At 40.7% G+C, this 15,128-nt stretch overlaps 2 protein-coding genes across 3 annotated transcripts; one reads left to right on the top strand and one right to left on the bottom strand.

Moving 5' to 3' along the window:
* Positions 1–1,303: 1,303 nt before the first annotated feature.
* On the bottom strand, positions 1,304–6,666 carry depdc4 (DEP domain containing 4). Its single transcript, XM_034163390.1, has 9 exons — positions 6,578–6,666; positions 5,022–5,445; positions 4,358–4,509; positions 4,056–4,257; positions 3,326–3,576; positions 3,037–3,179; positions 2,460–2,585; positions 2,254–2,332; positions 1,304–1,529 (listed from the first exon to the last, which is right to left on the bottom strand). Exons 1-9 carry the CDS (start codon positions 6,651–6,653, stop codon positions 1,330–1,332), a joined length of 1,653 nt encoding a protein of 550 aa, XP_034019281.1. The 5' UTR covers positions 6,654–6,666; the 3' UTR covers positions 1,304–1,329.
* Positions 6,667–8,757: 2,091 nt separating this feature from the next.
* tcp11l2 (t-complex 11, testis-specific-like 2) lies at positions 8,758–14,637 on the top strand. Of its 2 annotated transcripts, none has more exons than XM_034163488.1 (10): positions 8,758–8,892; positions 11,405–11,582; positions 11,663–11,795; positions 12,208–12,328; positions 12,562–12,785; positions 12,880–13,016; positions 13,125–13,312; positions 13,667–13,848; positions 14,060–14,232; positions 14,335–14,637. In XM_034163488.1, exons 2-10 carry the CDS (start codon positions 11,417–11,419, stop codon positions 14,595–14,597), a joined length of 1,587 nt encoding a protein of 528 aa, XP_034019379.1. In that variant the 5' UTR covers positions 8,758–8,892; positions 11,405–11,416; the 3' UTR covers positions 14,598–14,637. The 2 variants fall into 2 exon arrangements, with proteins under 2 accessions (XP_034019379.1, XP_034019380.1); XM_034163489.1 differs by lacking the exon at positions 8,758–8,892 and adding an exon at positions 11,287–11,305.
* Positions 14,638–15,128: the final 491 nt, after the last annotated feature.

The raw sequence follows: 15,128 nt of genomic DNA, 5'->3' as shown, positions 1-15,128 counted from the left end.
ACTCAGTGGTTTAAACGAATTTAAATAAATCGCCTGCAGTTTATTAATGTGGGAATTCAGAAACAACAGATGTTATCATCTTGTTAATCCCCAACTTAAAATAATATATAATGAAAACAAACTATTATGCATCTGGGAGAGGGGCACATTTGTTAATCCAGTATCCCAGGAGTCTGTCACCTGCTGAACACTGCCACCTGCTGGACTGTTGGTGGATGGATGATTCACATCCCACAGCTCTAAGATACAAAAGAAAACACTGCTTGATAGATCAAATCTACTTTTTATTCTTCAGTAAATCAGTGCACAAAGGACAGTGTTTCAGCATCATAAAGTGCATCTGAGAAATAAATCCACAGCAGATGCAACAAACCGTGCCGACTAAAAACCTTTTGGCCGTAAGTTATGATTATCAAAACAAACACACATAAAGCTCAACTGAAGACATTTTAGTGATCCAAAGTTGTAGAAAGCAACATGTTTCTACATAATCAGGTGTTTTATCCTTCAAACAAATACTAATGCTGAAATCATTTCAGAAATATTTTAAACCTCCAAGGAAAAAAAAAATACATATCTGTTGTACCATTTCACCACAATGTAAATTGTTATCTTACTTGATCTGTAATAAAAATGCTGAAAATACATTAAAACAACCCTGCTATATTCTATCACTAAAATAAAAACCACAAAACGACAGCCGCATTGTTACTGTTCAATTATTTCCTGACTGAAGTGCACATTATTTCTGAAAAACAAAGATACAGTGTTAAATTTAGTGTCATTGAGTTGTGCAGGTTGCAATATTCCATTTCCACACACACACACACACTTCATCCTACACTGCTATGCAAGCTTTAAGTTTGCATAATGAAAACACATTAGCAAAATACAGCACCAGTTTATGTGCAAGCTGAGAACAAACCAAAACTGCTGGCTAATTAGGTGCTACAACTTTATCCCCAAAAGACCCGCTTTAGACTTTTTTTCATGTAACACCAAAATTCAAATGCCAATATTAAACATTATTCACCCGTATAACATTAAAAAAAAATCATCTCAATTTAGGAATACATAAATACATTTTTAAAAATAGTCATCTTGCAATTAACACTAAACCTCCACAGATTAGAGGTCAGTGTGTGTATAACATAAGAAGGAAACTATTCCAATAACATTTTTTTTTAAATTTCAAACAATTAATGCCAATGACACTCAGATCTGTTATGATTACTGGGTCATTAAATTCCAGTGCTTCAGTTGCATTGTTCTAAATCTATGTGTGTCCTACAAGCTCCTGCACGTCATACTAAAACCAGTCCGCTGCTCTCAGAAGGTGCTGGAGAAGTGCTGCAGGAAAACCACAGGGTGGTGCTTTTCGAACTCTTTAAGCAGCCGCCTCCTCTCCTTTGTGGGCATCGCCTCATTTGCAGAAATGTCCCAAAGGAGCTGCTTGAGGCTCTGCAGGGTGGCAGCTTCACGCTGGTCCTCGTACTGCCGCAGCGTCACCTGCTGGCAGAAGGTGAACGCTGCAAAGCACATCAAAGAAAAGCACAGATCTGATTTTATTTTCGTCATCTTTTACAGTTCACAAAAGAGTTACTTTCACAAAGTGACAGGAGCAAGTTTATTTGCAAATATGGAACTGCACCACCGCCATGTGGCAAGTTACATCAGTGGGTCACTGAACAGAAAAGCTTCACCACATTAAAAGGGCATAATGCTACACTAGATTTTTGTTAACTTTGCAACCAATCTTATTGTGTAGCTGTGTCCAAATTTAAACACACATGCATGTATTTATTCCACGTATGCCAACAAAATGTGACAGCATTTTGCTTATAGGTGCTACAGCATGCTAAAAATCAGACTATACCTCAGCATTCCTGAATAGAGATCATTCAAAAATTGTCATTTTCAAACTTGTATAAAGTGTTCAAATAATTGCTAAATGTTCTGAAACATTCACCAAGTAGTTAATTTTATTAGTACTATTAAAATTAATGGAGTGTGTATTTTTGAAGTGCACATTCTCTAAAAGCGAGTGAGAGTGAACTATCTCCTGTTGCTACATTTCTGCCAAAGTCTGTAAAGGAGAAAAGCTGCAGCAAACTGGGTTTTAGCACGAGGCTGGATTGACGTAATGTCATACGAATCCATAGTTTGGAGGCTGTTTCCTTCCAAGTAGCTCAAAAATAGATACAAAACATAAAAGTGCTCTTTTTTATGAGTATTTCACAGAATGTGACTTACTGGCCACACAGTCAGGGTCTTTGCCCAGCTGCATCATCCTCAGTGTTTTTCTGACGGCTTCAGTGAGGCATTGAGGAGTCTGAATTTATTACAGGAATTAAAAAAGAAAAAAACAACAAAAAAAAAAATCACTGTAAAATAAACCATCCACGACTGTACAAACGAAACCCAAATTCCAAAACAATTCTGCACAATCTGAGGTGCACCTTGAAGAGCTCAGTGTGATTATCCATGAGAAATAGCACCAAGGTCTCACTCTGGCTTCGAGTCAGTTTATGATTATGGACAACCGCCCTCTGAAAGGTGCGGCTGACTAGAGCACGGTTATCAGTCTGAAAGCAAACACAGTACAGACAGGTTAAGCACAACTGACACAATATTTAATATAGGAGTAAACTAGGTAACAACATGCAGCATGCGCTGTGTGCATCCAGACTGGTTTAGAGACCTAAGAGAATAAATAAACAGTGATGGCCTTGAAGCTACCAAACCTAGGCTTTGGAAATGAAAGAAACTGACAAAGAAGCACATTTTTCACTACAACTTGTAACTTCAACCACACCTGCTCCTAATTTCCATCATCCATCCAGCATTGTAACAGAGATGTACAAGATGACAGCATTTATTGCTTTTTAGTTAGCATGTTACCTCTGCCTTTCCAAAGCCTCAGAAATACATTTTATTAACGCTACTGGAACAAAATTCTGAAGGCTCTTGTTTTTATGTTGGACATATACACAAAAGCTAAATCAGATCTTTTGTAGCATTTGGCTAGTGAGCTACCTGTTTCTGGAGCTGGACTGCATCTGGGTGAGCTGCTACAGCCATGAAAGCAAGAAGACGCCGGAGTTCATCTCTCGAACTCGTCTCCATTAGCCGCAAACACAGCTGAGATGCCTTGATAGCATCTTGGACCTTTCCTCCTCCTAAAAAAAGCAAGTGAAATGTTTCAGAGGAGAAGCAGACAAAGCTTTTGGTCTTATTCTTTCAGATTTATAAGTAGTCATCATCTGACACTGAAAATGCCAGAAAGAGTTGTCAATCGTCTTTAAAAAACTTGCTCAAATCTCACCCAGCAAATGCAGAATTGCAACATGTATGTCGAGGTAGCGTCCTGAGAGTAGTGGCAGTTTTTCCGGTTGGCTGTAGTATTTAGAAATTGTGTCAAAGAGAAGTCTCTTTTGACTGGCCGTGTGTTCTGCTTGGTCTTCCTTGGAAGTGACATCGCTGCCCTGCTGGCTGAGCTGTTCGCCTGCGACCACGATTAGCTGATCAGGGAAGAGCTCCAAGCAATCTGCTGCTGCCAACAGCCAATCATCAAAGCTGAGGGAGAAAACAGTGTTAATTAAAAATAAATTAAAAAAAAGTGAGGCTTTCCAGTGCTATTTAAGGCTGATTTTAGACCAATCTGAGCATAGAATTTTAACTTAATTTCTATGAAAATGTGTTTCAAGTGGATTTCTTCAAACCAAAGTTACGTGCAGTGATTTAAAAAGAAATAAATACAATAAAATAAAAACTGCAGTGGTGTGTGAGGCTGAGACTTGGGCAGTGAAAGGAGTGCAGGAGAAGTTGTTGGGTGTGGAATGACAATGTCGAGATGGTTGTATGTTGTTACAAAGCTGATATCTAAAGAAGGTACAGGATAGTTGATTGAGATGGTTTTGACGTGATGAAAATGAAATGCATGGAGGTAAGAGGAGAAGGAAACGAGGCAGAGTGGGGAAGCATGTTATGCATCGACCCCAAACAGCATTAAAAGACAAATAAAATGATTAAGATTGACACATCAGAGCACTGACTGGGGAAAATTCAGGGCATCAGGCAGCTCTCTCTCCAAGTATTTGTTAGAAATCACCAAGTCCAGGTTGGTGGAGGAGTGAGGAGCCCGGCAGGCCGACAGCTGGGTCCTGGTAGGAGACATGAGGATGCAGTCCAGCATGGGTACTTCTACTATCTGCAGCAGCTGCAGCAGCGTCTGCTGTCTCCAAACCTCCTCCACCACTGCAAAGGAGGGTCCACAGGAAAAGCAATGAGTGAAAAAATGGTGAGTAAAGTATTTATCATTTTTGAAATATTGTTGTGGCAAATGGCTCAGTCTTACTAGCTTTGGACAGAAAGACAGATGAGGTTGTGGCTGTGGGCAGAGCTGGGGATAGCGAAGGCTGCAGGTCGATAGTCCTCAGCAGGCGTTCAACCCTCCGATCTGACGCTCCAACGGCGAGTGGATTGGTGATTGTCCTCATATTCAGCTTCCTAAAACACAACAAAGAAAAATCACAGCAAATGCAAGTAAAACATTTTGCAGACATTTTAGGGAATAAACAATTATAATTATATTGGCGGCAATAGTGGCCCAAACCTACATCACCAAGCCCAATACTGAACTTTTGCAAAGTTTTAGCAAGGTATAATCTACACTAGCAAGTTACATCTTGATCCATGAAGCCATTCGTTTTCAAACATTCCGCCCCCTGGTGGCCACGGTCAGAATCATAATGCACCAAACGTCAAACTCATACAAGGTTTTACTTCCCCAGCCAAAGCTGGTACCCATTTACTGCTGACTGAGACAAAGCAGATGAAGCATCTTTTCCAGGGACACAGATGGGTAGCTTGACTAAAAAGTGAACCTTGGTATACATATTAGTAGCCCAACTCCGATCCCACTGAGCTATGTGCTCGGCCATAAAAACATAGCAAACATCCAGTGTCATACAAAAATCAAACCATAATGTCACAGAAGAGAGATTTTAAATAAAACTAACCTGGAACATTTCTTCCTCTTTGTCTCAAGCTCCTCTAGTGGACTGTTGTCTGCATCACCACTGTAGCTTTTCGTGACAGAACCCGGCAAAGCTTTGCAATCAAGAAACCTGTAAAGACTGCAGCTGCTGTCTTCAAAGGTCCCATCCTTCTCTCGACGAAACAATTTTGAGCCCACTGGTTCAAACACCTTGGCTTCCATTAGCGCTTGGCAGAGACGTGCAGCTTTGAGGCGAGACACCTCACTCGAGCAAAAAACCACGTTCTGCATCAAATAACTGAGGACAGCGTCCACGGCATCCGAGCCTGTGAAACACTCGGCGTGAACACGCAGATGCCTTCGGCAGCGACGCACCTCCACCTGGGTTTGGAGGGCGTGGATGATGCTGTGCCACAAGTGGGTGGCACCAAAAGGTCCAGAGAAACCTTAAAGGAGACAGAGATAGAAGAAATCAGGGATGTAAACAGAAATTCTCATTCATTTATTCATTTTCTGCTGCTTATCCAGGTCCAGGTCACGGTGGAAGCAGACTAAGCAGCTCATCCCATACTTCTTCTTCAGCCAAATCCTGTAACTCTTGCCGAGAGAGATCCTAAGGCATTCTCAAGCCATCTAGGAAACATAATCCCTCCAGCATGTCCTGGGTCTTCCCGGGACCCTCTACCCAGCTGCTCGTGCCTGGAAGACCTCCCTAGAGAGATGACCAGGGGCATCGTCACCAGATGCCCAAACCACCTCAGCTGGCTCCTTTTGATGCAGAGGCTCTACTCCAAGTCCCTCCCAGATAGTCAAGCTTATTCTCACCCTGTCCAGGACTGTAAGCCCAGATACCTAACACAGGAATCTTGTATCCACGACCTTTTGATTACTACCCAAAGTTCATGACCACTGGCGAGAAAAGAATCACCAGAGATTTTCTTTCTTAAACTTAACCTTTATTTAACCAGGTTAGTCCGACTGAGATCGAGTGCAAGGGAGACCCGGACAGTTTCCAATTCACCTAATCTGCATGTCTTTAAATAAGGGAGGAGACCCATGGAAACACAGGGAGAACATCCAAGCTCCACACAGAAAGGCCACAGGTGGGATTGAACCCATGACCTTCTTGCTGTGAGGCAACAGTGCTAACCACTAAGCTGCCAGCTTTTATATCCTAAATTAATGATTAATCATAAAATAAAAAGTTATATTAATCACATGAAAATAATTATTGCTTGCTTTCATTTTACAAAAATATATAATCAAGTCTGCCTGCTGCTGTCAGTAAATTTTGTTTGTTGTGTTTTTTTCTGAGGACCACAATGGAAACAGTAATTTGCTTTTTTGTGTTAGTCTCGGAAATTTAATGTACTGTATGTACATGTAACTATTATTGCCACATAAAGTTTTGTTTTATATAGATTTTACATAGCTAACATAATTAGCTAAAGTAGCTGTCAGAAGCGACCGAGTCCAACGTTGTTGTTATTGTGATGCAAAACCACGCCTTCACTTAAACTCCAACATTTGTATGATTACAGAGATTAACTCGAAGTACACTTGACAAAAAAAAATTACCAGGTTGTAAATTTTCACGAAAACTCCGCGTTTGACTGTTTAATCTTCTGAACCGAGGAGTCAAATCTACCGCCATCTTCACATCCTTTTCTTCTTCGTCGTCTTTCTTCTTCTATGGTGTTTAACGGCAGCCGGCCATCCTTATTGTTGCATTGCTGCCACCTTCTGCATCAGTCCGTTGCAGCAGTACTAAATCCTCTCAATGAATCCAGTATCTTTCATGTATTTTAAAAACCAACACTTCCCCCTCTCACTTGATCCTATGTCTACAATACTTCCAACAACAACTTCTTTCAGGCCTCTTCTTTTAAATTTTGAGAGAAGCTCTTGCCTTTTTGTGGAATATTTATTACAGTACGTGAACATGCTGCACTGTCTCCGGCTGTGGACATTCCAGACATAGTCCATCCTGATGTTTTCCTAGGATGAAGAGAGTGCTATTCAAGAAAGTATGACCAATTCTCAGTCTACCAATAGTGACTTCATCCTGTCTTTTCCACCCTCTTTTTCTACAACCATTTACTGAATCTGTCACTCTACTAGCTATTAAAAATAAGCACCTACCCTTAGTTTCCTGGTTCCAGCATTTCTGCCATTGTAAGTTAATTTCCCTCAATACAATATACTTGTTGTCTGCTTTGTAAAGATTGATACCGATATCTTTGTTTTGGTTTGCCACATTTTTTTGGCCAACCTATCCACCTTCTCATTTGTTGGGATCCCTATATGCACTGGAACCCAGATCAATGCTATCCCAACCCCTTTCCTTGCCACATCCCTAATCACCAAAATAATGTTGTCAATGAGATCTTGCAGACTCCTGGATGAACCTGTACCAATACTATTGATAGCTGATACCAAGTAACTGCACACCAATACTTTACAATGATAAATCTGTGCTGTCCATTGGACTGCCATTAGAATAGCAAATAACTACAATGTGAATACATTCAAGAAATCTGATGTTCTCTTGCATAACTATCCTTAGACTACAAAATCTGCTCCAGTATCACCTGTTTCAGTAAAAATAAAACATGTTCTTGGTACCTCTCTGTTACATGCTCATGAAGTGCATTGACCATAACTCCATTATTATTCACTGCCTTAAGTTCAAATAGTGCAAGGTCAACCTTGGGTTAGAGGTGGGCGATACCGGGAATTTTGGTATTGATCCGATACCAAGTAAATACAGGCCCAGTATCGCCGATATCGATACCGATACTTTTTCATATTTAAGCTTCATAGATCCAAAGGATCCAAAAGACCTAGGATAGAATTTCGCCAAACATTGTACGTGACAACAAAATACTTTATTATCACAATCAACATTTTTGTTAAAAAAAATATCACTTAACACAACTTAAAACAAAATCTCCTGAGGTAGAGGGCTGACAAACCACAATACAAGGGTGCGCTGCTCCGTGTTGTGTGACACAGTGCAGCGCTGCTCTTACAGACAGAGAGTAGACTTTGATGAATCTGCGTGCGCAGCAGTCAGTGCATGCGGGAGAGAAAAAAAAGCTTGAGTATTGATCTTTTTACATGAGGATCGTTCAATATCAATACCAACATTGGTATCGATATTATTGATATTAGGATCGAGCCGCCCATCTGTACCTTGGGTATCTGTAGTTACCACAAAGGAACAGGAGGCTACAAGACTTTGTCATGCAGTGTTAGTTCCTTTGCTACTACCTCTCCTGAACATCCAAAGCTTGATAATGTTTGCCATTTCTCTCTCCCAGCTTGGCTGAATTCCTACTTTAACCAGGTGATTGACCCTTTGACCCAGTAATGCCACTTTCCATCAAATGTTCCCATTCCTGTGACTTGATCCAATAGATATCTTGCTTCCTATCGCCTATCGTCTCTGCATCAAATAATTACTCTTAATATAATGTTTTAATTATACAATATAAAATTTAGCTTCGTATAACTGATTTTAATGCCATCTAGTGGCTGAGAGGGGAACTACTTTGTGAACATACATCCGTAAACAAAGACATCCGATGCGGAGCGTACCATTATCAGTGCAGGTTCATATACTTACTTTCCCCAAACAATAATGTATGCATTCTATTTCACATTCAAAAACGTAACATTTGTATTTAAAAGATCTTCCCTGAGTTTGCAATTATAAGTCTAATTTATATTTGCTGTGAGGTGGCGCACCCCTGTGTGAGAAATGGTTTAGTCTATTTACCCTCGGAGTGAGCTGAGGGAACGAAGCACTTTAAAAGAAACAAGGGACGACAGTTCATATAGGGTCTGCACTATTTTTGGTGCTACTCTTCTATTCCAGGCACTTGAATGAGGTAAAAGTTGACCTTAGGTATTAATGTTTTCGTTGTTAAATCAGTCGCCTGGTTTAGTTGTTGCTATTTGTTTGCTAGTAAAACTTGAGCTAGCTTGTTTCCTTGAACCGTCGAAGCGACGCTGCTTAAAATGTGAAAATATCCTTTTAAAGTCAGCGAATTCATCATGGATCTGGTTGGGAAATTTTTTCTGTCAGGTTACACAGCTCATCAGTTAAATAGCAGCAGTGAGTTTTACACTTCAATAAACACTGTGTTAATGTGTCTCCGGGGACGGCGGGACACACTGTTCTGTAGTTGAAATCGCGCATATTTTATTAATATAATATCGAAAGTGGTCCTTTTTGGGAAGTTGACCTGGACCATATTGGAATTCCACGACTTCCAGAACTGCAAAAATCCAGAAGTGTCCACGCATTTGACCTAGACCATATCGGAATTTCATGACTTCCAGAAGTGGCCACGCGCAAAGTTGGAAGCTGGGGCCATATTTGAAGTCATGTTATCTGTCTGTTCTGCTCTTCTCAAGCCCTTTGACAAATTCCCGCTGAACTTGGCATGTGGATGTAGGTCAGCCCCACAGTTGCCCTTTTTGGATTCTTTTTTGGTGAAGGTCAAGGTTGTTGGAGTCAGAGGTCGGTTTTTATTTTTCACTCTGATTTGCACCAAAGTTGGCTCACGCATGTAGGTCAGATGTGAAATTGCTCAGACAAATCAGATTTGGCAAATTTATCTTAAAGAGTTCATTTTGGGAAAGGTCAAGGTTCTTGAAGCCAGTGAATTAGATTTTTTTTTTTTCTGTCACACACCTGGCATGCATAAGTGGATGAATTGACCTGGCAAGGTTAACCAAAGGTGAAAGTTAATAGGGTCAGGGGTCAGATTTCCACCCATAAAAAAGATGTTTGTGCCAATTCCTTTTAAGTGTTACAGGAAAACAGGACATAATTTATCTGTAGGCGCTAATGTGTCAGAAAGCAGCTGACAAAATTTAGCCATCTGACCAAATACTAATGTGAGCAGTGTTACTCCACAATACTCTGGATATTGATTTATTTTATTTTTGGCACAGCACAAAAACAGTATAATGTAATTCAAAGAGGTTTGGGTGAATGTAATCCACAGTTTTCCACATCACGGTAAATCATCATTGAAATTTTTCCTGCTTTGATTTACCCGTCAATCCAAGTAGATAATAATGTAATGCTTGTTCTTTAATCCCAAATGAGGAGGAGGAAGAGGGGGATGTTCCTCTTGCATATCCTTAAACCCCTGCACTGTCTTAAAACATGAGGGGCATCAAGAGGGAGTGTGCAGTCATTTTTGGGCTGCAGATAACAGAACATTATTGATGTTACACAACTCAGGAAATAAAAAGACTAAAAAACCTGCTTAACTGTTGGTGTTGCATCAAAAAAGATGCATTTTGATGAGGTATTTTTAATTTGGGGTTTAATAATTTAGGTTTTTTTTTAAATACAGTATAGAATACAGGGTTCACACTTTGATATAATTTCTGACATTTAAAATATACAGAATTGAGGAATTGACTGACATGATTTGAGGGGCCACAGTAGGCCAGTTTGAACTCTTAAATGCACCATTTTAGCATGATTAAAATAAATGTTTTTTTAAAAATCAAGATTTCTTGGCAAAAAAAGGTCAGTGCACTTTAAAATAATCAGGGCTGTCTTATATTTGGGCTAATACTGTAATACCATATATATAAATTGCGACAAAGAAATCTTTTCACTTTTATGTTCGTAAAAATGATTTAATTTTCTCAGCTGGACCCACACTTTTGCATACCTCCACCCCACATATTTATTTATTTAAAGCCCTGAGGCTAATTTGGTTCTTTTACTTTTACCTGAATTTCAAATAACATTATCAGAATGCATGGACACGTGATACAAAATCATTTTTGGATAATTTTGATATTTCATTCTCTTTTTTTCTACCTTCCCCACTGGAGAACAGGCTGCTGAACTGAATGCAGTCAGTTATGTTTTCTGATTATGCGAACAGTTTGTCTGTGTGGAAGACGGCACAGGGGCGAGAGTGACTGTGTCTTTGTCACTCTCTGTCCTCCTGTGTTACCCTGGAGACATTACTGATCTCAAACAGACTCAGCCACGTTGTCCCTTTTGTTCTCAAAGCATTTTGTCTTGTGTTACTGTCCACGTGTTCTAAACAGAAATGTAATTTCCCCAGAGTACTTTGAGGACGTTATTCATGGACCTTTTAGTTCAGTAAGACGTTTATGTTGATGCACACATGAGCTGGTTGGCTTACCAGCTGTTTTCTGTTGCGCACCATCTGGCATTTTTGATCTGCTGTCAACCAACCTGGCAACAAAGCTTATTGCTGAGTGAAAAATGAATCTGTCTCATGCTCTAACACAGATGTGAAGGTAATGTTCTCTTAATCTTTTTAACAAGTTGGCGTGAGAGCAGTTTCAGTAACTACTCATGCAACAAGCTGAGGACTACAAATAACTTGTGATGTGCAGATCTGACCCACGATGCCTTTACACGGTGAGCGACCTGCCTCCTCATCTAGTGGTGACGACCAAGGCAATGATGGGGAATCGCTTGAGAGCCGCGAAAGCTTGTCGTCAACGGGTGACCAGGACAGCTGCAGAGAAAGCTTCTCCAGTGACTGCTCCAGCAAGAACGGCACGCCAGCATGTCAGTTTGTCCTCCCACTCAGGAAAAAGAGCCATGTTTACACCCGCTGTTGTATCTGATATGTGTTTTGTTTCTCACAGCAAGTGCAAGTAAAACCGTTTCTCTAGATGAAGTCATGGAGTCTGCCAAGCAACTGTCCGACCTCAGCTTCGTCCATGAGGTTATTGTGAATCCCAACTTTCGCATGGAGCCAGTCACACTGCCAAAGAACAAGTATGCCCCAGCATCTTCACATTCCTTCAGTACAGTCATGGAATGGATAGATAAGAGAACATTCTTTTATGTTAACATGATAACTCAGTGACAGTAAGTGTTATTATCTTGTAACTCACAAAATTAAAAGGACATGATGAGTAAAAACTGATTAGCCATTTTTGTTAACTTTGATGGACCAGATTGACCCAAAAAGCAACTTTGATTTGCTTATTTGTAGGGACAAATCTTATCATCACATACGTACATGATGGATATTATGAGCAGGTGTGGTTGAAGTCTCATGTAGCTTGATTGGAGCTATTTGTCAGTTTATTTCATTTGCAAAGCCAAAGTCTGGTGGCTACCACTGCTTGTTATATATTTTCATCTTTCACTGTTCTAAATCAGTCTTTTTTTTTTTTTTTTTAAGTTTATGGATGATGGTTAAAGAAAACATGCACAAGGCTTTCTGGGACCTTCTGGAGACCGAGCTGAACGAAGACCCTCCTGAGTACGAGCAAGCCATCAAACTATTGGAGGAGATCAGAGAGGTACAATTTACACAAAATATGTTGAAAAAGTGCCTTTTCCACAGTCCACGTCATAGTCAGTCAGATTTGAAAAAGACTCCGCTAACTGCTTCCATTTTCTCTTTTTACCTGTTTTTTCAAATATTTACTTCATGTATATTCATAATAAGAAAATAAACTATGCCATTTAAGAAACAACTTCAACAAAATAAGGGAGAACTTATTAGATGACTCTCCCTCCCTTATTTCAACAGATCTTACTGTCTTTCCTGAATCCGGGTACCAATCGGATGCGGACCCAGATCATGGAGGTGCTGGACATGGACCTGATTCGTCAGCAGGCTGACAATGACGCTGTAGACATCGAGGGACTCGCCTCTTACATCATCACGACCATGTGCAAACTTTGTGTCCCATTTCGGGAAGAGGAAATCCAAAAGCTGCGCGAAAACACAGATAACATGGTCACGCTTTTCAAGTACGTAACGAGGCCTCCGACAGCTGTGCTCACTTCTTCTGGTCTCTGAATAAATGGAGGTTGCAGGTCACTCAAGTCTGTTTTTACACACCAGGGAGATCTTCCGTGTGCTGGATCTGATGAAGGCAGACATGGTGAATTCTGATATCGATGTTCTGAGGTCTTTGCTGATGAGGTACGGTGTCGAGTACGAGAGGGAGAAATTCCAAAGCGCCTTGAATAAAACACCCAGTGAGTGAGCAGAGCCACACTTTTCTTTCTGTTTGTTTTAAAAGATAGCTTTTGAGAAAATGGACAAACCAACAACACATAGTCACTCGTGATCACGTGTTTCCTCAGTTGTTTTGGACACCACCACCTCTTGGATCAAGTCTTCCTTTGAAGAACTGCTGTCGGCTCCCGTCCCCAACGGTCAAACTGATGACAGGGGGAAAGAGCAGCGACCTGTGCCGGGCCCCTTCCAGATCCTCAACACCGCCTTCCTTCGCATCCTCACATGGGATTACAAAAATAGCCCCCTGCCTGAGGTTAATGGACCTTCCATTTTCTCCCCAAATGGTTTAAAAATAATTCCCACTCAAAGTCAAAGCTTGGATTCTGTTGACACTTTTCGAATTTCACAAAAAAGGTTCCTCCACCTACATCTACTCTCCCATTTTGACCAAATTTGCACACAGTGTTCCATCATCAAAGTTGTGCTCACGGTTAAAATCTGAGTCAGATTCTCAATTTGGCAGAAAGAGCCAGTGAGACTGACACTGTTATCATTCACTTTATGCATTCTGCATCACCTTACTAATAAGAAAATACAAGTGAATGTGCTCAAAGAGTGTCCTTCTGTGCAAACTGAGATCTGTCTTCTGGGGTTGCTTCCTCTTCAGACCTTGATGAACGATGAGTTGCGCCTGCAAGAGATTCATTGGCAACTCCAGCATTGCCAGACGGTGAACGCCGTGCTGCTGATTGTCTACAGCACTGTTGGTGGACCAATCCAGGGCCTGTCCTCCCTGTCTGACCGTCTGAAGAGAACAACCAGCGTGCTGCTGGATGGGATGCACAAGCCGTCAGTTCACTTTTTAAAATGTTGAAGTCTGCAACCTCACCACTAGATGGCACTAAATCCTACACACTGTAAACTAAAATAGAAACAAAAAGTAAAGCAAATCAGGAGCATTGATTAAATTCCTGTTAATAAATCATTATAATAAAATATATATTAGTGATTTGATGCCTTAAACGTTGAGCAGCTCATCTAGCTCATCCTCCTGCTGTAGGGACTTTAACCTGGAGGAGGCGCTAGAGAACACCAGTGCCCAGATCTGCTCCGAGCTCAACAAGTCTCTGACGGAGAGAAACTATCCCGCGCTGACCCCAGAGCTGCAGGCTACCCTCACAGGCCAGATCCGCAGCATCACCCAGAAGGATAATCCCATCCGTACTGTCGTTGGTAAGATGATGTGAGCAGAAGAGTCTGTGTGATGAGTCAGATTAGTTTTGTGCTCCGTTATTTCACAGTCTCTTCCCTTTCTTCTTTGACGTTTCTCTACAGAGGATCGTGTGCAGCAGTACTTCATGGCTCTCCTCAGCGACCCCAAGACCCAAGCCAGACTGGAAGAGATCCCTCCTGGCCTGACTGCCATCAAACCTGAACTGGCATCAGTTGGAGCAAAATTCATCTCCTTGATCAACTACAACAAGATCGTCTACGGGCCCTTCTACACGGACATTATCAGAAAGCTGTTGTTCGGCCCACCGGAAGCCAACTGTGGTCAGGGCGCCGCTCAGGTTTCTGTCCCGTCCACTTCAAACTGAAATGTGTCATAAGCAAAAATACTTGAAGTGATTGATGTACCAAAAAATACCTTCACATAACCTTGTGCTCAGAGCATCACTAAGGTTGAAAATCTGATGTTTACTCTGAGGTTCTAACAGATTTGCAACCAAATAACACAAACAGCAATTTAAGAAAGTGTCAGTTTGTCCACTTACATTTGGTTGCTGAGAAATGGGGCAACAAATACGGTGCATTCAGAAAGTACAAGCAATGATTGTTGTCAAAGGTTCTTCAGGAAATAGCCCAACTATGTACTTGTACCTTTGGTTATTCTGTGTTAGTGATGCTCACTGACAGGGACTTTTTTTTATTTTTTATTAAGACTACAATATAACAAAATGGGGATCTGGCAAACTTTTAAAATGCACTGTGCAAAAGTAGCTGTAAATACTGCACTTAATACTCAATTTAGATTTAAAGATGCTGAAAGTCTGTACTTTGAGTATATGTTTATTATTAGGTTTAAAGTCTAAAGTTGTGTAATAGAGAGTTTAAAATATATAAAAAAA

Source organism: Thalassophryne amazonica, chromosome 22 (genome assembly GCF_902500255.1).
Source record: "Thalassophryne amazonica chromosome 22, fThaAma1.1, whole genome shotgun sequence".
NCBI lineage: Eukaryota > Metazoa > Chordata > Actinopteri > Batrachoidiformes > Batrachoididae > Thalassophryne > Thalassophryne amazonica.
Note: the sequence above shows the minus strand (reverse complement) of the source record. Positions and strands in the feature narration are given on the sequence as shown.